Source organism: Rutilus rutilus (genome assembly GCF_951802725.1).
Source record: "Rutilus rutilus genome assembly, chromosome: 3".
NCBI classification, from domain to species: Eukaryota; Metazoa; Chordata; class Actinopteri; order Cypriniformes; family Leuciscidae; genus Rutilus; species Rutilus rutilus.
This window is the reverse complement of record NC_140211.1, coordinates 48,791,789-48,809,252: the sequence shown is the minus strand read 5'-3', so window position 1 is coordinate 48,809,252 and position 17,464 is coordinate 48,791,789. Positions and strand designations below refer to the sequence as shown.

At 37.9% G+C, this 17,464-nt stretch overlaps 1 protein-coding gene across 8 annotated transcripts in view; it reads left to right on the top strand.

Annotated features, from left to right (window-relative positions):
* The window catches only part of LOC311287834 (solute carrier family 24 member 2), a 110,613-nt gene that overhangs the window by 425 nt on the left and 92,724 nt on the right, over positions 1-17,464 (top strand). For all 8 annotated transcript variants that reach the window (XM_084404915.1, XM_084404921.1, XM_084404918.1 and 5 more), the window contains exon 2: positions 1,251-2,231. In XM_084404915.1, the coding sequence (XP_084261041.1) occupies positions 1,365-2,231 (867 nt within the window). In that variant the 5' untranslated portion in view covers positions 1,251-1,364. The remainder of the gene's footprint in view (positions 1-1,250; positions 2,232-17,464) is intronic.

Genomic DNA, 17,464 nt, shown 5'->3' with positions numbered 1-17,464 from the left:
TATTTAGCCTATAACAATCATATTTCAGCACACAGAGCTCAGAGGTCATGAGAATCACAGGTCTGTTGCATGTCAGACAGACTGTGATTATTCAGGTATGACAGCCATACCCCCCCTTTAATAACAGCATGATAAATTACAGCATTATTAGAAGTGGCATTGCCACGCATGAAAAAAATGTACTGATGATGTTCATAACATGAATGACAAATGACTGGGAGAGAGAGAATAACAACGCGACGAGCATAGTAAGGGGTTTAGAGAAATACATATGTTTATGTATTTCATTATTTACCTACGTATATCCAAATATCAGTATTCCCAAAACAACAAATTAAACCAACTCCAACTTTCCATTATTATGATAATACTTATTAATACAACTATTATTTGTAATAATAAGAATATGTATTATTTTCAGTAAAAGTAAAACAAAATAAAGACAGATTTAGTACAGCTAACTAATCGTACTTACCAACTTACTCAACACTTCCAGGTTTTGTACTGCACTTTCTGCACTATAGTTTCTGGACAATGTTTTTATTTTTTATTTTTATGTTTTTTACAATTTGTATTTTTTTCCAGCCACTAAGCCTATAAATGCTTCAATACAATATAAAGCCATACTAGTAAATCACATTAATATGCTTTAAAGAAAATATGTAAATAAAAGACCTATTTTAATCAGACCTCATGACTTTAATTCATTCTAGTATTCTAATATCATGATCATTGAGGAAGGAATAGTCTTGATATAGTGAGGAAGAAAAGGCTTTTAAATGTGTTGTAACACTGGCAGGAGTAGATCTAAAATGAAACTATGAAAGTTCATTTTTATAGATAATAATGTGTCAAAATGAAAACATTTGTGTTCATGGCAGTCAGTAGAATGGCAAAGGCAGTAGTATCGCTGTTGAAGAATTTGAGCTTTTATTTAGATCTTATTTTTGGTTATATAAGGTTCATGCTGTGAAACTGCTGCGTAGGGCATGAGAGGGATGCAGACATGCTTTTGACATTGTGCTGTTTCACTGTGACCTTGAAAATGCAGACGCAGCTGTGAGTAAGAGCAAGTCAGCGATCGCAGATGCTCACAGATTCACACATTGCACACACATACACACCATTTACTTAGTGCGCTTGGACATACGTATTGCACGGACACTGACCTGGCAGCATAGATCTTGTTGGCTTTGTGTGATGTGTGATTAACCCCCACCCCACCCTTTCTGTGTGATTATTTTTCTCAGGCTAATATGAGGAAGCCTCTGGTGTGCTGAAGGACATCTGGATTCCACAGATTTATTGTACAAGTAGCATTCTCAGCATGCGCTAAGCCTAACCGTAGCGTAACAAGAGAGCACATGAGTGTTGAAGCAGAGAGAATGGCCATGGCCTCCGACGTGCAGCACAGTCAGATTGTTTGTGCCCGCCAGCGCTTATGGAGAAAACTCAGGCCTGCGCGGGTGATCAGCCTCCTCATCAGTCTCGTAGCAATAAGTGCAGTGGCCTTCTCGTGGCACTCTACTGCTCAGTGGGAGGGGCTTCAGAGCCACACCCCACATAGAACACTGCTATCCACACACCTGGGTTACCACAGTAACCTCTCGGAGGACACGCCCATAGCCATGCGCTCGTCCGCAGAGTCAAACGAGAGTCAAGGGGACTATCCGACTGATCTGTTCAGCCTGGAGGACCGTCGGCGTGGCGCTGTCGTGTTACACATGTTCGGCATGATCTACATGTTCATTGCCCTTGCCATCGTTTGTGACGAGTTTTTTGTCCCCGCGCTCACAGTCATCACAGAGAAACTCAAAATCTCAGATGACGTGGCGGGCGCCACCTTTATGGCGGCCGGGGGCTCGGCTCCTGAGCTCTTCACCTCTGTCATCGGCGTATTCATTTCCCACAGTAACGTGGGCATCGGAACCATTGTCGGCTCTGCTGTGTTCAACATCTTGTTCGTCATTGGAATGTGTGCGGTATTCTCGAAGGAGATCCTGAACCTGACGTGGTGGCCTCTTTTCAGGGACGTCACCTTCTACATCATCGGCCTCATTATGCTCATAGTTTTCTTCCTGGATAACTACATCACGTACTTGGAGAGTATCAGCATGCTGCTCGTCTACGCCACCTATGTGCTCTTCATGAAGTTCAATGGGACGGTAGAGACTCTTGTCAAGAGCGTCACGAACAGAAACCAGGTGGTGGAAGTGGAGGCTCAGCCAAAGGTGAGTTGACAACATCTCTTCCTTCCTCTGTCTGTCCAACCCCATTTGAATTGGGGATCGGATAAGTAATTTGGTCACTGGTCTGATTGTAGAGAGGTATTTCTGGGTAGGATTAGTGAAGTAATAGGAAATACCACAATGACCCAACCAGCTTCCCAAACCCAAAAGTACCAAAGTTTGAAGACCAATGGATAAACAGAAAAATGCAAAATGATTAGGCCTATTTCTTTTGAACTACGCAATAGTAATCTTGTACTAGGCCCTATACCAATATAGGCCCTATCTCAGCCCTTGAGGTCCTCATCGCAGTCCTCACATTGATGGCGTTGTGTAGGCCAGGGATCTACAACTTCTGTCCTGGAGGGCCGTTGTCCCGTAGACTTTTATTATTTGGTTAATAATACGTGGCCAGTGATTGAAAGGTTATTTTGCCAGACAGCAGGATTTGGGGGACAACAGAACATAGAGCTGTCGGCATGCACAAGAGATCCTGAGGATGATGAAGAAACATATATAAATTCTAAACACACAATAGGCTACTGGACCCGAGTCAGAACTCAAATGTTGCCAGGCAACAGCTAGAAGTTGTTTTTATGGCATACACTCAGATACATATACATATGCTCATGCATGACTGAATATAGTTTTCCTGCATTTTCCTGTGTTTTGGTTCTTCATTAAGGCATAAGCTCTTCATTTGTGATGCAGTAGTCATGGATGCAGCCGAAATAATCCTGCAGGCTTTGTGTAGCGTAATCCATTTGTTTCTGCTACTGCAACGAGGCCTCGACTAACAATAATCATGATCTAATACCGCAGTTTAACCTTGAGCCTAATCCCTAACCCCTGCAGTTGTCAAAGCATCCTCAAGCACCACACGAGAAGTTTCACAATTTCCAAAGGAACGTCCCTTAAAAACCTTTTGACTCTGGGTTGACGTCACTTTGTTTACCATCATTTACATTTACTATATAGAAAACGGTCTAAAAATATTGAGAATGATAACAAATTATACATCATTTGAAAGCTCTAAGGGTTTAGTGTCAATCTACGGTGTTACAATATAGACCCTCCAGCAATAGTAATATTGTAATTTGTGCAAACGACAAAATGCAAAATCAACTTCATACCTTTGTTATGAAATAGATGAATCGATCCAAACCGTCGCACTTGGGTAAAATTTCCATGACAAGCATCCATTGAAAAACAGCATTTTTGCCCACAACAGAGCTAAATCTGTGAAATATTGATATATTATCCATTGTTTACGTCAGATTTCGCCTGGAAGATCTACTCTCCATCATTGTTCCTAAAGAAAATCTTAAGGTGGTTACTTAAAAATTGTAAACTGGATATTTTTTGCTTAACAGAAACGTGGTTATATTCATCAGTAAGTGATAATGATATAAGTGTATAAAATTATAACGAACCTAGGAAGGATCGCAACAAACACGGAAGGGGTGTTTGTATTTTTATTAGATCGGACATTCATTTTAATGTGTTAGATATTAATGTTGAACATGAGTTATTGTTCTTGGACTTGTTAATACCTGCGACTAAGCCAATAATGTTTGGAGTTTGTTATCGTCCCAAAGATTTTTACGAGGGACTTTGTTTAAAATAATTATAATGCCTTGACAAAAGAATTTATTTGTATGGGGGATTTTAATAATGATATATGTAAAAGAATAGAGGATAATTCTAATGCCCTGCAGTCATTATGTAAATGATTTAATTTAATCCAAATTATAAACAAATCTAGTTTGGGAAGGTGGGGAAAGTGCCATAGATCTTATTCTGGTGTCTGATGTAAAGTATATTTCTCAGAAAGGAGTAATAGAATATGGCATTAGCGATCTTCTGTGCAAGGAAACGTAGTAATCATAAAACAGTACTGACTAGATTGTTAAAAAATATAGTATTGAAGCATTTAAAGATCAACTTATTGAGTTAAATGGAATGACATTCAGAATACCTCAATAGTTGATGCTTGGACACATTTTAGTTAAATTAATTGACATATAAGTTTTATTTCTTAAAGTAGTGGATAGAATTGCCCCCGTTAGACAGGTGAGAGTTAGCAAAGATCTAGTCCTTGGATGAATCAGGAAATAATGGAATTAATAAAAAGCTGGAATAAGGCTCTTTTGATTTATAGGAGAACTAAGGAGAACGGAATGTATGGAATTCATTTTGTTAAGATATGGGGGTGTTACCTACCTGTTTCATTTTTACTAAAGTGACAGTGAAATTACTTATATGTTAGAAGATCTTCATGTGTCTAGATGGTATTCCAGCTTGATTTTTAAGAGATGCTGCATATATTATAGTTCCAACTGCTGCATTTACTGTAAATCTTTCTTTAGGAAAGGGTATAGTCCCATCTGGCATAAAGATAGCCAAGATCAATCCATTATACAAAAAAGGAAATAGATATGATCCTGGAAATCTTGTCTCCATTCTTAGTTTGGCTTAAATTTAGAAAAGGTTGTGTATAAACAGATGTATCAGTATGTATGAAAGAATGGTTTAATTTATGATTTTCAATCAGGTTTCAGAAGATCCTATTCAACTGATACTTCTTTACTTTATTTCACAGATTTTATAAGGAAGCAGATTGATGGAGGTAAAATGTGTGGAATGGTACTCTTGGATCTTGAATCATTCAAAACTGTTAGATCAATTAAAGCCGGGTGCACACTGTGCAATTTATGATAGTCCTTTAAGATTGTTGCTTGTCAGACTGTACGAACATGATCCTTGCTTTTTGCCATGTCACACTGTAAGATCTCAGTTGTCATTAATGGCAGTCAAGACGCGTTAAAAGCGGACGCACACAAGAAAACTTGTCTGGAGTTTTACATCATCAATCAATGACACGGTGACAGTGAGCTGCATTACATGTGGTGGCTTCAAAGAAATCTCAAACGTTAATTTTGGTCATGGCCTGTTTTGAAAAACGAAGACAATTTGACGGTTGTTGTATGAAATGTCACACTACAGGACTATGACTCAAATCATAGTTTCGTCGGAGGTCAAATTTGATCGCAGCATGTCAAATATATCCATCCCTAATATATCCACTGATAGGCGGATCCACTGTTAGACGCCTGCTTTCAAACGCTCCCGTGTGTATCTGTGTAAGCGCTCGTGAAGACAACTTTATTGTGCTATCCTTGACATTTGAGTGTATTTCACAATTTTTTTGTCTAATAAATCGAATCAAATCATTTTTGTTGACGCAAAATTAGATTTTTAACTCAAGGTTTTGCTTGCACAGTGATAGGACACATCTAATCAGTTTAATTTGGACACTCTGCACAATTTTTTTACCATTTGCACATTTAACTCAAAACATCCACAGATTCAGCAAACTGGCTTTGGGATCAATGCAGCAATTATTGAAAGCAGCATCCTTGCAGTTATCTCTAGTACATCACATGGCTGCAACAGCACATACTCCAACAGGATTGTGATGTCTGGTAACATTGCCTTTTAAGGTGTAATATAAATAACATTAATATTATTAATACAGCATAAATGCCCACTGTTATGATCGGCTACTGTATTTACATGATAAATTACCCATGTCCCTTTTAAATACACATAACTGTTTTTAAAACGTCTGTTCTTGGCTTAAAGGTGCAGTGTGTGATTTTTAGTGCATCTAGTGGTGAGGTTGCAAATTGCAACCAACAGACGGTGACCAACAGTAAAATATGTCGGCGTCTGAGACAGCAGAGAGTAGCCAGTTGAGGTTTCTTTACAAAGATAAAGTAAGAAATTATGTTTACTTAATTATTATTATATTTTGCGAATATTATTGTTACTTGTTCATCATTGTGTCTGTTTTATTTGCTGATTTTAGCTAGTTTCTTTGCACTAAGAACAATAGTGCAATAGTGACGAAACGTGTTTGTCCGTTTTGGGCTACTGTAGAAACATAACGGCGCAAAATGGTGACTTAAAGGTATAGCGGAGGATTTTTTACTTCCGGGTGGATCACCTATACTATTGGTCCTCCTAATTGTCAATCATTCTGGTGAATCAATCAAACTTATTCACAAAGTGGAGAGGGCGGGTCTTATCTAAAATTCGGAAAGATCCTCCACTATACCTTTAACATGTAAGGGGACCCGCAGTGTATGTAGATAGAAACTGCTCATTCTAAGGTAATAAAAACATAACTGTTCATTATGTAATGTCTTTATACACCACTGAAAACATAGTTATGTATATGATACTGCATTTCTGTAAACAGATCCTCCTAAATATTACACGGTGCACCTTTAAAGGTACAATATGTAGGAATTTTGTATCAAAATATCCAAAAACCAAGCAGACTTGGCAAACAGACTTTGGGACAAAAGGAGAAATAAAACGAGGATCAGTATCGAGGATCAGTGGCGTTTTCGAGATGCCGAGAGCTCCATGTCCGTGACAAACTTCGACTTGACAGAGCTTCACGACTTGACAGAGACGCCGCTCTTGCATGTACTTTATTAGGTGAGCAAATGTACATAAAACAAATCAATGTTATATAGCTCAACATGATGAAATGTTAGAATATGATCAGTATGTTATTCTAATGTTGATCTAGCTTACTGCTAGTCTCATAATAAACAAACTAACACATAGAACAACATTATAACTTTCAACACACTCAAATGCAGTTTAGTATGATAGTGTAGACCAAGTGAAACAGCGCTGTGTTACCTCACAAGTTTATTTTGTTACATAAACTGACCAGTTTGAGTATTAATTCAGCACTTGCGGTTAGTTCGGTAAAATGAAATGTCCTCATTCTTTATGTCCGCGGAACTCGCGTGTGGCGCTGATATCTGTCTCTTCATCAATCATGAATGTATTCACTCATCCATAAACATTATTAGATCCTTCGACATGACGACAAGTTCTATGATTCTGCTTATTCACTGCGTCATCAATCTACACCTTTGTTATTGTAAGAGGTTAGCGACCCCTAGCGGTAAAAAAAAAAAAAAAACATATTGTAGCTTTAACCAGTGTTGCCAGATTGGGACGGTGATTTCCAGCCCAAAAGCTCACCAAAACCCGCCCACTACAAGAAAAAAACGCCCAAAATTTTACTGCCGCCAAAATAATATGATATAAATTCATTACCATGTCATTCAAGGTTGATAAGCACAATTTTTATCTCCTTAAAACAAAATAACAATGATAAAATAAAATAAAAAATAAAATTCCAGGAAAACAGATCAAAACAGGGCAATAATAAAGGAGAATTATAGCCAATATGACTAAAATGTCCAGATGGACACTGTCAAAACGGCAATCAAGAAATGAACCGATTACTTTAACCCTCGGAACTAGTACACATTGCAGAACATAACGCAGAATTTAGCAGTCAAACTCATTCATCGTTGATTCAAACCTTTTTCAGCAGCTGTCAGGGTCGAGTATAGTGCAATCTGGACGGTGTAAAAGTTGCCGATGTCTCTGGTAAGGTTAGGTTAGTGTGCACATGGCCATGGACATATTTCACGTCCCATATTTCATTTAATTTCAAGTCATTCAACTGTGCTCTCCTCAGAGTTATATTCACCATCTATCCCACCAGGTGTACGTTTTTAGAGTTGCTCACTATCTTACTCTTTACTGTGTAGATACAACTTTGGCATTAGCGATCACTTGAATATACAGCTACAACTTATCGCGCTCAATCGCATCTGCCTGCTGATCACTGATTGGCTAAAAGTGCGTGCTCGTCGGTGATGTCAACACTAACGCCAGCTGACTCTGCATGGGCGCGCGTGTGTGTACAGTAATGTCATGAATGATGACTGATTTTATGGACTACATGCACACTTTAGTTTAGTTTTTTAATCAATTAGACTTTAAAATGTAGATGTTTGAAAACCGCCGAACTGACCCCAAACCAGCCCAAATTTTGTCCACCCGCCCAAACCCTTTTTTACCCGCACAATCAAATTCAAAACCGCCCAATTGGGCGGGAACCCGCCCAATCTGGCAACACTGGCTTTAACCCCTCTTGCAGCAACTTCAATGCAGAATCATGTGCATCATGCTGTGTTTAGAGTTATAAGAGCTAGTTTAGAGCTAGAAGTATCACATTCACAATCATTAACACCAAATTTAGCAGATAAGGAATCATTTTATCCCTTAGCCATTTTCTATGAGATTTTGATGAGACTCAGAGTGATCACGTCAGTGCCTTACGCTAACACACAACATATCAGTTCTAGTGTTGCTAACTGGACATCACAGCCTATTCATCATGAAACTAAAAATGCAGTCAGCTAAAAATAGAAAAAGTTATTCTGTCTAGGCAAGTTTTGTGGAACAACTGATTTAGTGCAAAACAAATTAAATGCGCATGTGTGACCTGCACGTACAGAGTATGCACGGTTACAAAAATCGCACTGCCATTATTTTAGGCAAACATGGATTAAAAGCCCAAGGACCACTCGTTTTAAAATCTTCACGGTCTACTGTCATTTATTATGACATCCCATTACAATGATCATGATATCTTTTATTAACTCTACAATAAGAAAATCCACTTCACCAGTTAATTACTCTTCGACTACCCTGGTAATCCAGTGTTCTCGCGAGAGCACAAGTTGAATTTTCTCAGCGAGTTACTCTGTTGTCGAGCAATAGAGCTCATTTATGCCCCTCGATCTGAGCTGCACCAATCACATCGGGTTATCTGATATAGGCAGGCCAGAGGCGAGCTAAACAGATGACGACAGCGCTGTGGCGTCAAAGTCAATAGTAAACATTGCAAGATGCCTATGGATGAATACCAGTTGTTTGAAACGGCTTTGGTCGCTACAATGAACGAGTTAGACTTGGCTTTTTCTCTAAAAGAGGAACAGAACATCCCGCTCGAATCGTTCCTCTGCAAGAAGGACGTTTTTGCTGTTTTGCCGACCGGATACGGTAAGAGTCTAATCTACCAGTTAGCTCCGCTGGTAGCGTATGGGGTTTATTGTTGTGATTGGTCGTAGTGTTATCCAATTGCGTGCAGTGAGATTTTCAAATGCATGCTTGGTGCCGCCCCTCGAGCTGGGCGATTTTCATTAGTCGACGCCAGACCATTAATCTTAGATTTAGGTCTGGATTTCCAGGCTACTCTTCGACAGCAATGCCATATAAATATACAGAGCTTCAGAAGTTCAAACACAAAATTCTAAAGATGGCTGCACGCTTGTTTCTCTGACGCATAAAGTCTATAGCAGCGGAAACAACTTATTTATGGTCATAAAGATAAGAGTAAAACATAACAACAAAATGTTTTTCTTTTGTAAAATAAAGAAAACAAACAGGATGCACTTTCTGCAGTCTTGGTCTCCGTGAACTGTTTTTTGGAGTGCGTCACAAAAATGAACCGAAACTCAGCATAGGCCTAAACTTGCCTAACAGACATGATAACTATGTCTTTAAAAACTTTGTGTATACGTTTTGCTTATTTGACGTTAAATGCATTATTTAAGTCACTCTGGAATATAAGTGGCTGCAGGTGACTTACAGCCCATAAAATAAGGTTTAGCAAATTATTTCATGGACCCCCAGCCAGGCTATTGGGACCCCCCTCATTGAGAACCCCTGTGCCAGTGTACGCATAAAAAAACGAAGTATACTTTGGGCTTAGGTCAGCCAGGATGAGTCTTGCAGCACTGGATCTAAAAGGAGACTGTATTGCAGCAGTAGGGGATTGTTGGATTGTGGAATCATGCTCATTGTGTCATTCTGTTCACAAAGGATTAAACAATGTCAAATGTCAGCGAAGCCTTGCTGGGTTAAGCTGCACAAAATATGTCCTGTTAAAAGAAAGAATAAAATGGGGATATCAAAGGCTCCTCGGACTTCTGCTCGAATCTGCTGTCGTATTTCAGATATGGAGTCTGCAGCCATACAGGGTTAGAAAAGTTCATCTGGAGGTAGGGAATCTCTGTTTATTGATGTCAAAAACATAATATTATAGACATAATAAATGCAGTAGAACAGATGTGCCCTGGTAGTTTAGGCTGATTTGTCAAGGATGGCCACCGCTGTCTTTCTTCAACGCTAATTGCTTTGACAACAGACAGGTCTCTATAGTGATATGAAGTGAGGTGAAGCTTTTGTGAAAAACAGCCTAACTAAAGGGAAGGAAAAACATGGCTGGTGCTTTAGGAAGCTGTTAATTCGTATGTTCTTTACGTTGTGTGAAACATGACTCAAGAATGTCTTGGTTCAGCACTGGGTCATGGCTCGTGCGATTAGAGTCTTTGAATCTATACTGTTTCAGGTAAAGGACCTTTCTGTGAGATTTGTTACTGACGTTCCGATTATCCCCAGAGATTTAGTCTTACCTTGTGACAAGAGATGGAAATTAGTTTTGGAGGTATGAGCTCTAAAAGCTGCCCGGTAAATCTGGATTTATCTCGAGTGCATGGATATAATATAGACTAGGAGTGGAGAATACTAAGATTTTCCTGATTTTCATTCGTCAGCTTCCTTTACAATTTCTGAAAAGTCTCTTCTCCTTTTTTTTTTAAGTCTAATGTAAATTAACATAGCTATGTAAAATCATAAATTAACTTGAATGTTTCCTGGGTTAAAGGTTAATGCAAAAGCATTTAGCTTACACAATCTACTCCATAATACTTTTTTTTTTTTTTTCATATGAACATTATTTGTTAAAAATAAATTTTCCTTTATGAATTGAAACATTTTCATATAGCTTCGTAATACAAATATCATTAACTTTACAGAACAGAAAACATATTTTATGTATCTTTTATGTTGTTTGGATAGTATTGTTTATAATCTTCTTGTCAGACCATTAGTCAATAAATCATTGGTAAACACAAGATGTTAAAATCACCATGAAATAAAAATTGACAATTCAACCATTGAATTAATTCCACATGGACAAAATGAAGTCCCGCCCTAAAGTCCCCACTGTTTCACTGGAAAATATGTCACAACAGGGTAAAAAAGACTATCACAAATTCCATTTCATGCTGACTTTATGCAGGTCAATGGCTGAATTGACCGTATTTTTATTTTTATTTTTTTTTACCAAAGTCTCCTGGTTGTGCGAACATCTGATTGAATGTGATCATTTTACATTCACTGAAACTACCTGTAAACTGTAATAGCACCATGAATTGTTTTAGTAGCGTGAACTCAATAGATGCAAAAGAGTGGCTTCCTCTCTCTGAAATTGTATCCACTGGTTTTACTATTATATCTATTTGCTATTATTTCTTCACCCCCTCTTCTTTCAAAGAATAGTGCAACGGTGAACACGCCAAGTATAAACGCCACGTTCGTTTCTTTGATAATGCAAGTATGGATATTTATGTAAATAATCTTGTCCCACCGCCAGAAATCGAACTAGTCCATTATTTTAAAACTGTCATTGATTTGCTGCAGTGCATGTCAAAAGTTGTACTATTTTTATCTTGACATGGTGTCTTAAAAATGTCCCCCTATTGCCGTGAGATGCCTTTGGGCAACAAACTTCAATCTTGTGGTGTGTGCTTGGCTTTATATAGCACTATCACACAAGAGACCTGACTTACAAATGATTCCAAACGAATTTGATGCCGGTGTGCTGTTAATCTGATTGTGCACAGCTTTAAAAAGCATCATAAATATGTAGTAGGCCTACAGAGTACAGACTGTTTTTTTAATGAAATATAATGAATCATAAAATATAAGAATATAATATATGTAATATCATTTTATATTCAGCAAACCTTTGCTGCTTACTGATCCTTAAATTACTTTCTCAGTGGATTTTGGAAGAGTGCTTGTGTGTTTCACACTTTTATAAATGTCTATTCTATAAACTTTTTTGTGAGATTGTGAATAAGAGGTTTTTATTTTCATTTCTCCTTCCTGATGCTCAAACAACAGATAATTCATCTCTATCTAACAATCTTCACATATGCTTCCCACACACAATTTAGCTTTAATTAACATAAAAGTGTTGATTGTCACAGAAGAATTGAAAGAAGTCATATATTTTGGCAGTGTAAATCATTTCATTATATAAAAAAGAGCAGCCTTGGGTATTGTACCTTTATTTATTTTATTTGTTTGTTTGTTTGTTTGTTTGTAAAAAAAAAAATTGACACGGAATTGAATTAACACAAGGCTGAGTAAAAGATCCAAACATCAAATGCAGTTGGGAGATGCATAGCCATGTATAATAAATATATGCATTTGGCAGACATTTTTATCTAATGCTTACATTGCATTTAAGGTATACATTTTATTATGATGTGTTTACCTTTCTCATTATGTGTTCCATGCTCAATCCATGACCTTGAAGTTGTTTTTGTTGTTCTCTTCCGGCTTCAAGAACATTAACATATTTGTAGCCCATCTCGCTAACGCAGAGTGAAAACTGTCACACCATGAAATGGTGCAAGGGAAGGTGTGATGTGTTTGCTAGGGATTTTGTGATCATTTTTAATCTCTCTAATCTCCTTATTAACTATAGTTACCCTGGTGAAAAAAAAAAAGCTAAGTATACTTGCAGCCAGACTAATTATCAGTATACTTCAAGTGTGTTAATGAGTAGTTAACTTGAAGTGTGCTATTTTGAAACAACTAATTTTCTACTAAGTATATTTTAGTAGTAATTAAATTGTAGTAAAGCATAACTTTATGTGTATTTAGTGTACTTTTGTGTACTAAATTGTCAAAATTTTAAGTATACTTAAGCTATACTTTTGTGTTGGGACTAATTACATGCTTGATTAGTGATATTCAAGTGTACTTTATTTGTGTTACAAGTACATTACAAATTCATTATGAGTGCCTTCGAAACATACAAGCAATATACCCAGGTGAAAAAGAAATATATTTAAATTATACTATACTAAGTGTGTATTAAATGTATTATTTTGAAACAACTTCAAGTATATTAAGTGTATTTCAAGATATGCTTAAGATCAATTTTAAGCTATTTGCACTATACTTTAATATATTAAATTGTGCTAAAATGGAACCACTTCAAGTACATTTAGTGCATTTAAGTGTATTTCTTTACAGTTCATTAAAAATATACTTTCATGTTTTAAACTACAGTTATAATATATTTGAAGCTTAATTTTAATGTACTTCAAGAACATTTAAATAGCTTTTCAGCTCATTAAAATGTATTGGTATTACACTAATAGTTTATTATAAAGCTGTTTTATTCAGTATTCAAAACAGTATATTAAAGGAGAACTCCGGTCAATTTTAACATTGAGCTCATTTTTTTGTACATTTGGAGTGCTGTCAATACAGAGAACAACGACAAAAATCGGTGTTGCCTACACCGTGTTATCCTCTTTTTAAAATTTGCACCCTGTTGACTTCAATGGGGCAATGTTTAAACCTGCTTTTAGCCTCTTAATATCCTTGATGTGTCATTACAAGTGCACAGCCAATGTGAGTGATTCCTTCAGAGTGAACACGAGTGAATCTGACTGCAGTAGATGTGAAAGATAAATACCTGTATTTACATCCTGTTTTCGGTCGAAGTCCAAAGTAGTCGATTGTCGAGTTCACGCGCGTGATCATAGGTAACTAAACCTATGGGCGTGAACTCGGCAATCGACTACTTTGGACTTCGACCGAAAACAGGATGTAAATTTTAAAAAGAGGATAACACGGTGTAGGCAGCACCGATTTTTGTCGTTGTTCTCTGTATTGACAGCACTCCAAATGTACAAAAAAATTAGCTCAATGTTAAAATTGACCGGAGTTCTCCTTTAAAAGTGCTAAAATAATTAAATATAAATGTTAAGACATACACAGACTTTGAAATCAAGAAAACTTTAATATAGTATCTGGTTGTGTACATTGCAAAATAAATACATAAGAGTACATTAAAAAAGTATAGCAGCATAGTTCATCTCTTGAACAAAATACATTATAACAAAGATCAGTTAAATGCTATGGCAGAGCTATATTTATAAAATAAATTGTAGAACTTTTCATTTATACCTGTATTACTGAAAAGTACACTATGAATATTACATCACTAAATAAATAAGCATCACAATGCAATTTTCTGAAAAAATAAAAGTCAAGGAAAAACAATGTGCAGAAGTGACTAATGCATTATTTACAAACTTAGGCCTACAAATGGCTGAACCAAAGAAACAGAAGAGTTTGAATGTCACATCTTCAAGTGGACGATCACTTCTTTTGAGTAAGACTCGTTTTCTGCAACTGAGGGCTTGTGGTTCAGACACTGTTGTATTTGAAGACTTTATCACAGGATCTGTGAAAGGGAAGTATAATTTATATAAAATTAACCAATGATTAACATTTTTGTATCCATGTTTGAATATATGTATAATAATTTGCATAGAAATGCATTAGAATTCCGTTGTCTTCTCAGTTTACCTTTAAAAGCTTTGGCTATATCTTCATCAAGCTGGACATGAGTGTCAATTTTTATCCTCTTGTCTGTCGTCACTATACAGCACTCTATGAGTTACATTGAACATGAGATTAGAAGAAGCCCAACACAACTTACAGTGAGCAAAGTTCAATCAAAAAGTCACTGATAGTTATTTGCAGCAATAAAGCAACCTGTGAGTATTAGAGGGTATGCTGTATATTGATAATTGTGGTTTATTTAAACCTAGGGTATTTCCCATGAACGTGTCTATTGTGGTCATGCTAACATGCACTCTCTTCACCTCTGTTGCAAAGAGGAAATTAGAAGTTGTGCAAAATATTGTATGCCAGGACAACTAAGACAAGTGACTTGCAGCTTTAAATAATTAAAATTAATAATTAAGCCTGTTACTCCAAGGAGGAGCATAGGCCACTGACAATATTTCTCCACCTCGTCCTGTTGTGTGTCAGCTTCTCCAGATCTTGCCATCTGTAGCCAGCTCTTTCCATCTCGGCTGTGACACTCCTCCTCCAGGTGTTTCTTGGTCTCCCTCTACCATGTTTGCCCTGTGGGTTCCACTGCAGGGCTTGTCGTGTGATGGAATTCTTCGGTTTCCGCAGTGTGTGCCCAATCCATCCCCATTTTCGTTTCTTTATTTCCACTTCTATTGCCGGCTGCTTTGCTCTTCCCCACAGCTCTTCGTTCTTTATTTTATCAGGCCATCTGATGTTAAGAATACATCTGAGGTAGTGGTTGGTGAAGACTTGTACTGTAGCTTATTCAGGAGGTTCTTTGTTGTTTTCCACGTCTCAGATCCGTAGAGGAGTATGGTTTTTATGCTTGAGATGAATAGCCGTATTTTGGTCTTGAGTGTGATGTTTTGTGCTCTCCATATGGTCCCCATCATGCCAAATGCATCTCTTGCCTTGCCTATTCTCCTCTTAACATCTCCTTCTGATCCGCCATCACTCGCTACCTCACTTCCCAGGTAAATGAAGGAGTTCTCTAGTGGTTGGTGGTTAACCATCAAGCTGGCCAGCGTCTTTGTATTGGCCTTGAGCACTTTGGTCTTCTGTATGCAAATATTGAGTCCTGTCTCGGCTGCTTCTGTTCTACCTCTCTCAATTTCTCTTGCATTTGTTGGTGATTTTGGAACAGTAATGCGATATCATCTGCGAAGTCTAGGTCGTCCAGTTGTGTGAACAGAGTCTACTGGATCCCATTGTGCCTGTTGTCCGTGGCTTGCCGATTGATCCAGTCGACCGCTAAGAGGAAAAGAAGTGGGGAGAGTAAGCAGCCTTGCCTTACTCCTGTTGTGATGTGAACAGCCTCTGTCAGCTGGCCTTCATGTATGATTCTACATTGCATTCCCGAATAGGTGTTCTTGATTAGTGCTGCACGATTAATCGTATCGCAATCGCAATCGCGATGTCAAGCCTACACGATTATATGACGCAAAATGCTGCGATTTTATATTAAATAAACAAATTAGCGCTGTTAACGCAATTAACGCAGCATCTGTTCATTTTTGGCATCCTTTGGCTAGTGTTACATGATCCCGCTCTTATTCATGCAAATGCTTTTAAACCATTCATGCGCGATAAGACAAAAAAGAACGCGCTGTCAGTGAATGTCCTCCTGACACACACACACACACACGACCCACAGATAGACGCGCGCCAGTATCAAGTTCTCTTTCGCGGTAGAACGACCAACATACGTACGCAATGCCAAAATGAACGCGCTGCCTGTGAATGTCCTGACTGTGACACACAGAAAGACTCGCGCTAATATCGTGCGTGCGCACAAAACAGCATGCCAGAATACAGTTCTCTTTCGAGCTTGAACGAACAATAACACACACAATTATGCCAAAATGTCTTTTTGTCGAGTATCTTCATAACATAAGAGTAGTCTTATGATGAACTTGAAGAGTTGTGACTCGTGAGAGAATGAGGTATGTGAGATCCGCGTCTCTGACAGCAGCAGCTGGTCTTAAAGGGACAGTACACAGTAGCCACTAATTATATCTGTCGCTAAAGTTAATCAAAGAACAAAGGGAACAGAGAAAAACACTCACTGCTCTTGACTAAAGAACTTTTTTCTTTAGGCAGATTATCACTAATCTGTGTGTGCATTTATTTTCCTTGAGAACCAAGCAAGTTGACTCATGAAACCATTTGTTTATTATATCGCATATCGCAATCACAATTGCAATATTGACCTCTATTATCGCAATATGACATTTTCCCCAAATCGTGCAGCCCTATTCTTGATGATGTTGGTGAACTTCTCTGGTATGCTGTAGTGTCTCATCAGTTGCCAGAGCACTTCCCTATCCAGACTGTTGAATGCTTTCTCGAAGTCCAGAAATACTGTGTAAAGTGGTGACTTAAACTCTTGTGACTGCTCAAGGATGATTCGCAGGGTTGCTATTTGATCGGCACATGATCTATTTTGCCTGAATCCAGCTTGGTTGTCTCTAAGCTCTGCGTCCACTGCTGCCTTGAGACGTTGCAAGATTATCCGGTTTAGGATTTTGCCTGGTACGGATAGAAGCATTATACCCCTGTAGTTGTTGCAGAGGCTTACTGTAGGTTGCCTTTCTTGGGTATTTTTACCAGATGGCCTTCCTTCCATTCCCCAGGCAGGTCTTCTTCCTTCCAGATCCTACCAAACAGGTCATATAGTATTTGTGAGGATGTTTCTACATCTGCTTTAAGAGCTTCTCCTGGTATCTCATCTGGACCTGGTGTCTTGTTGTTCTTGGAGAGCATGATGGATTTTCTAATCTCTGCTTTGGTTGGCCGTCTACAGTCAACTGACTGGG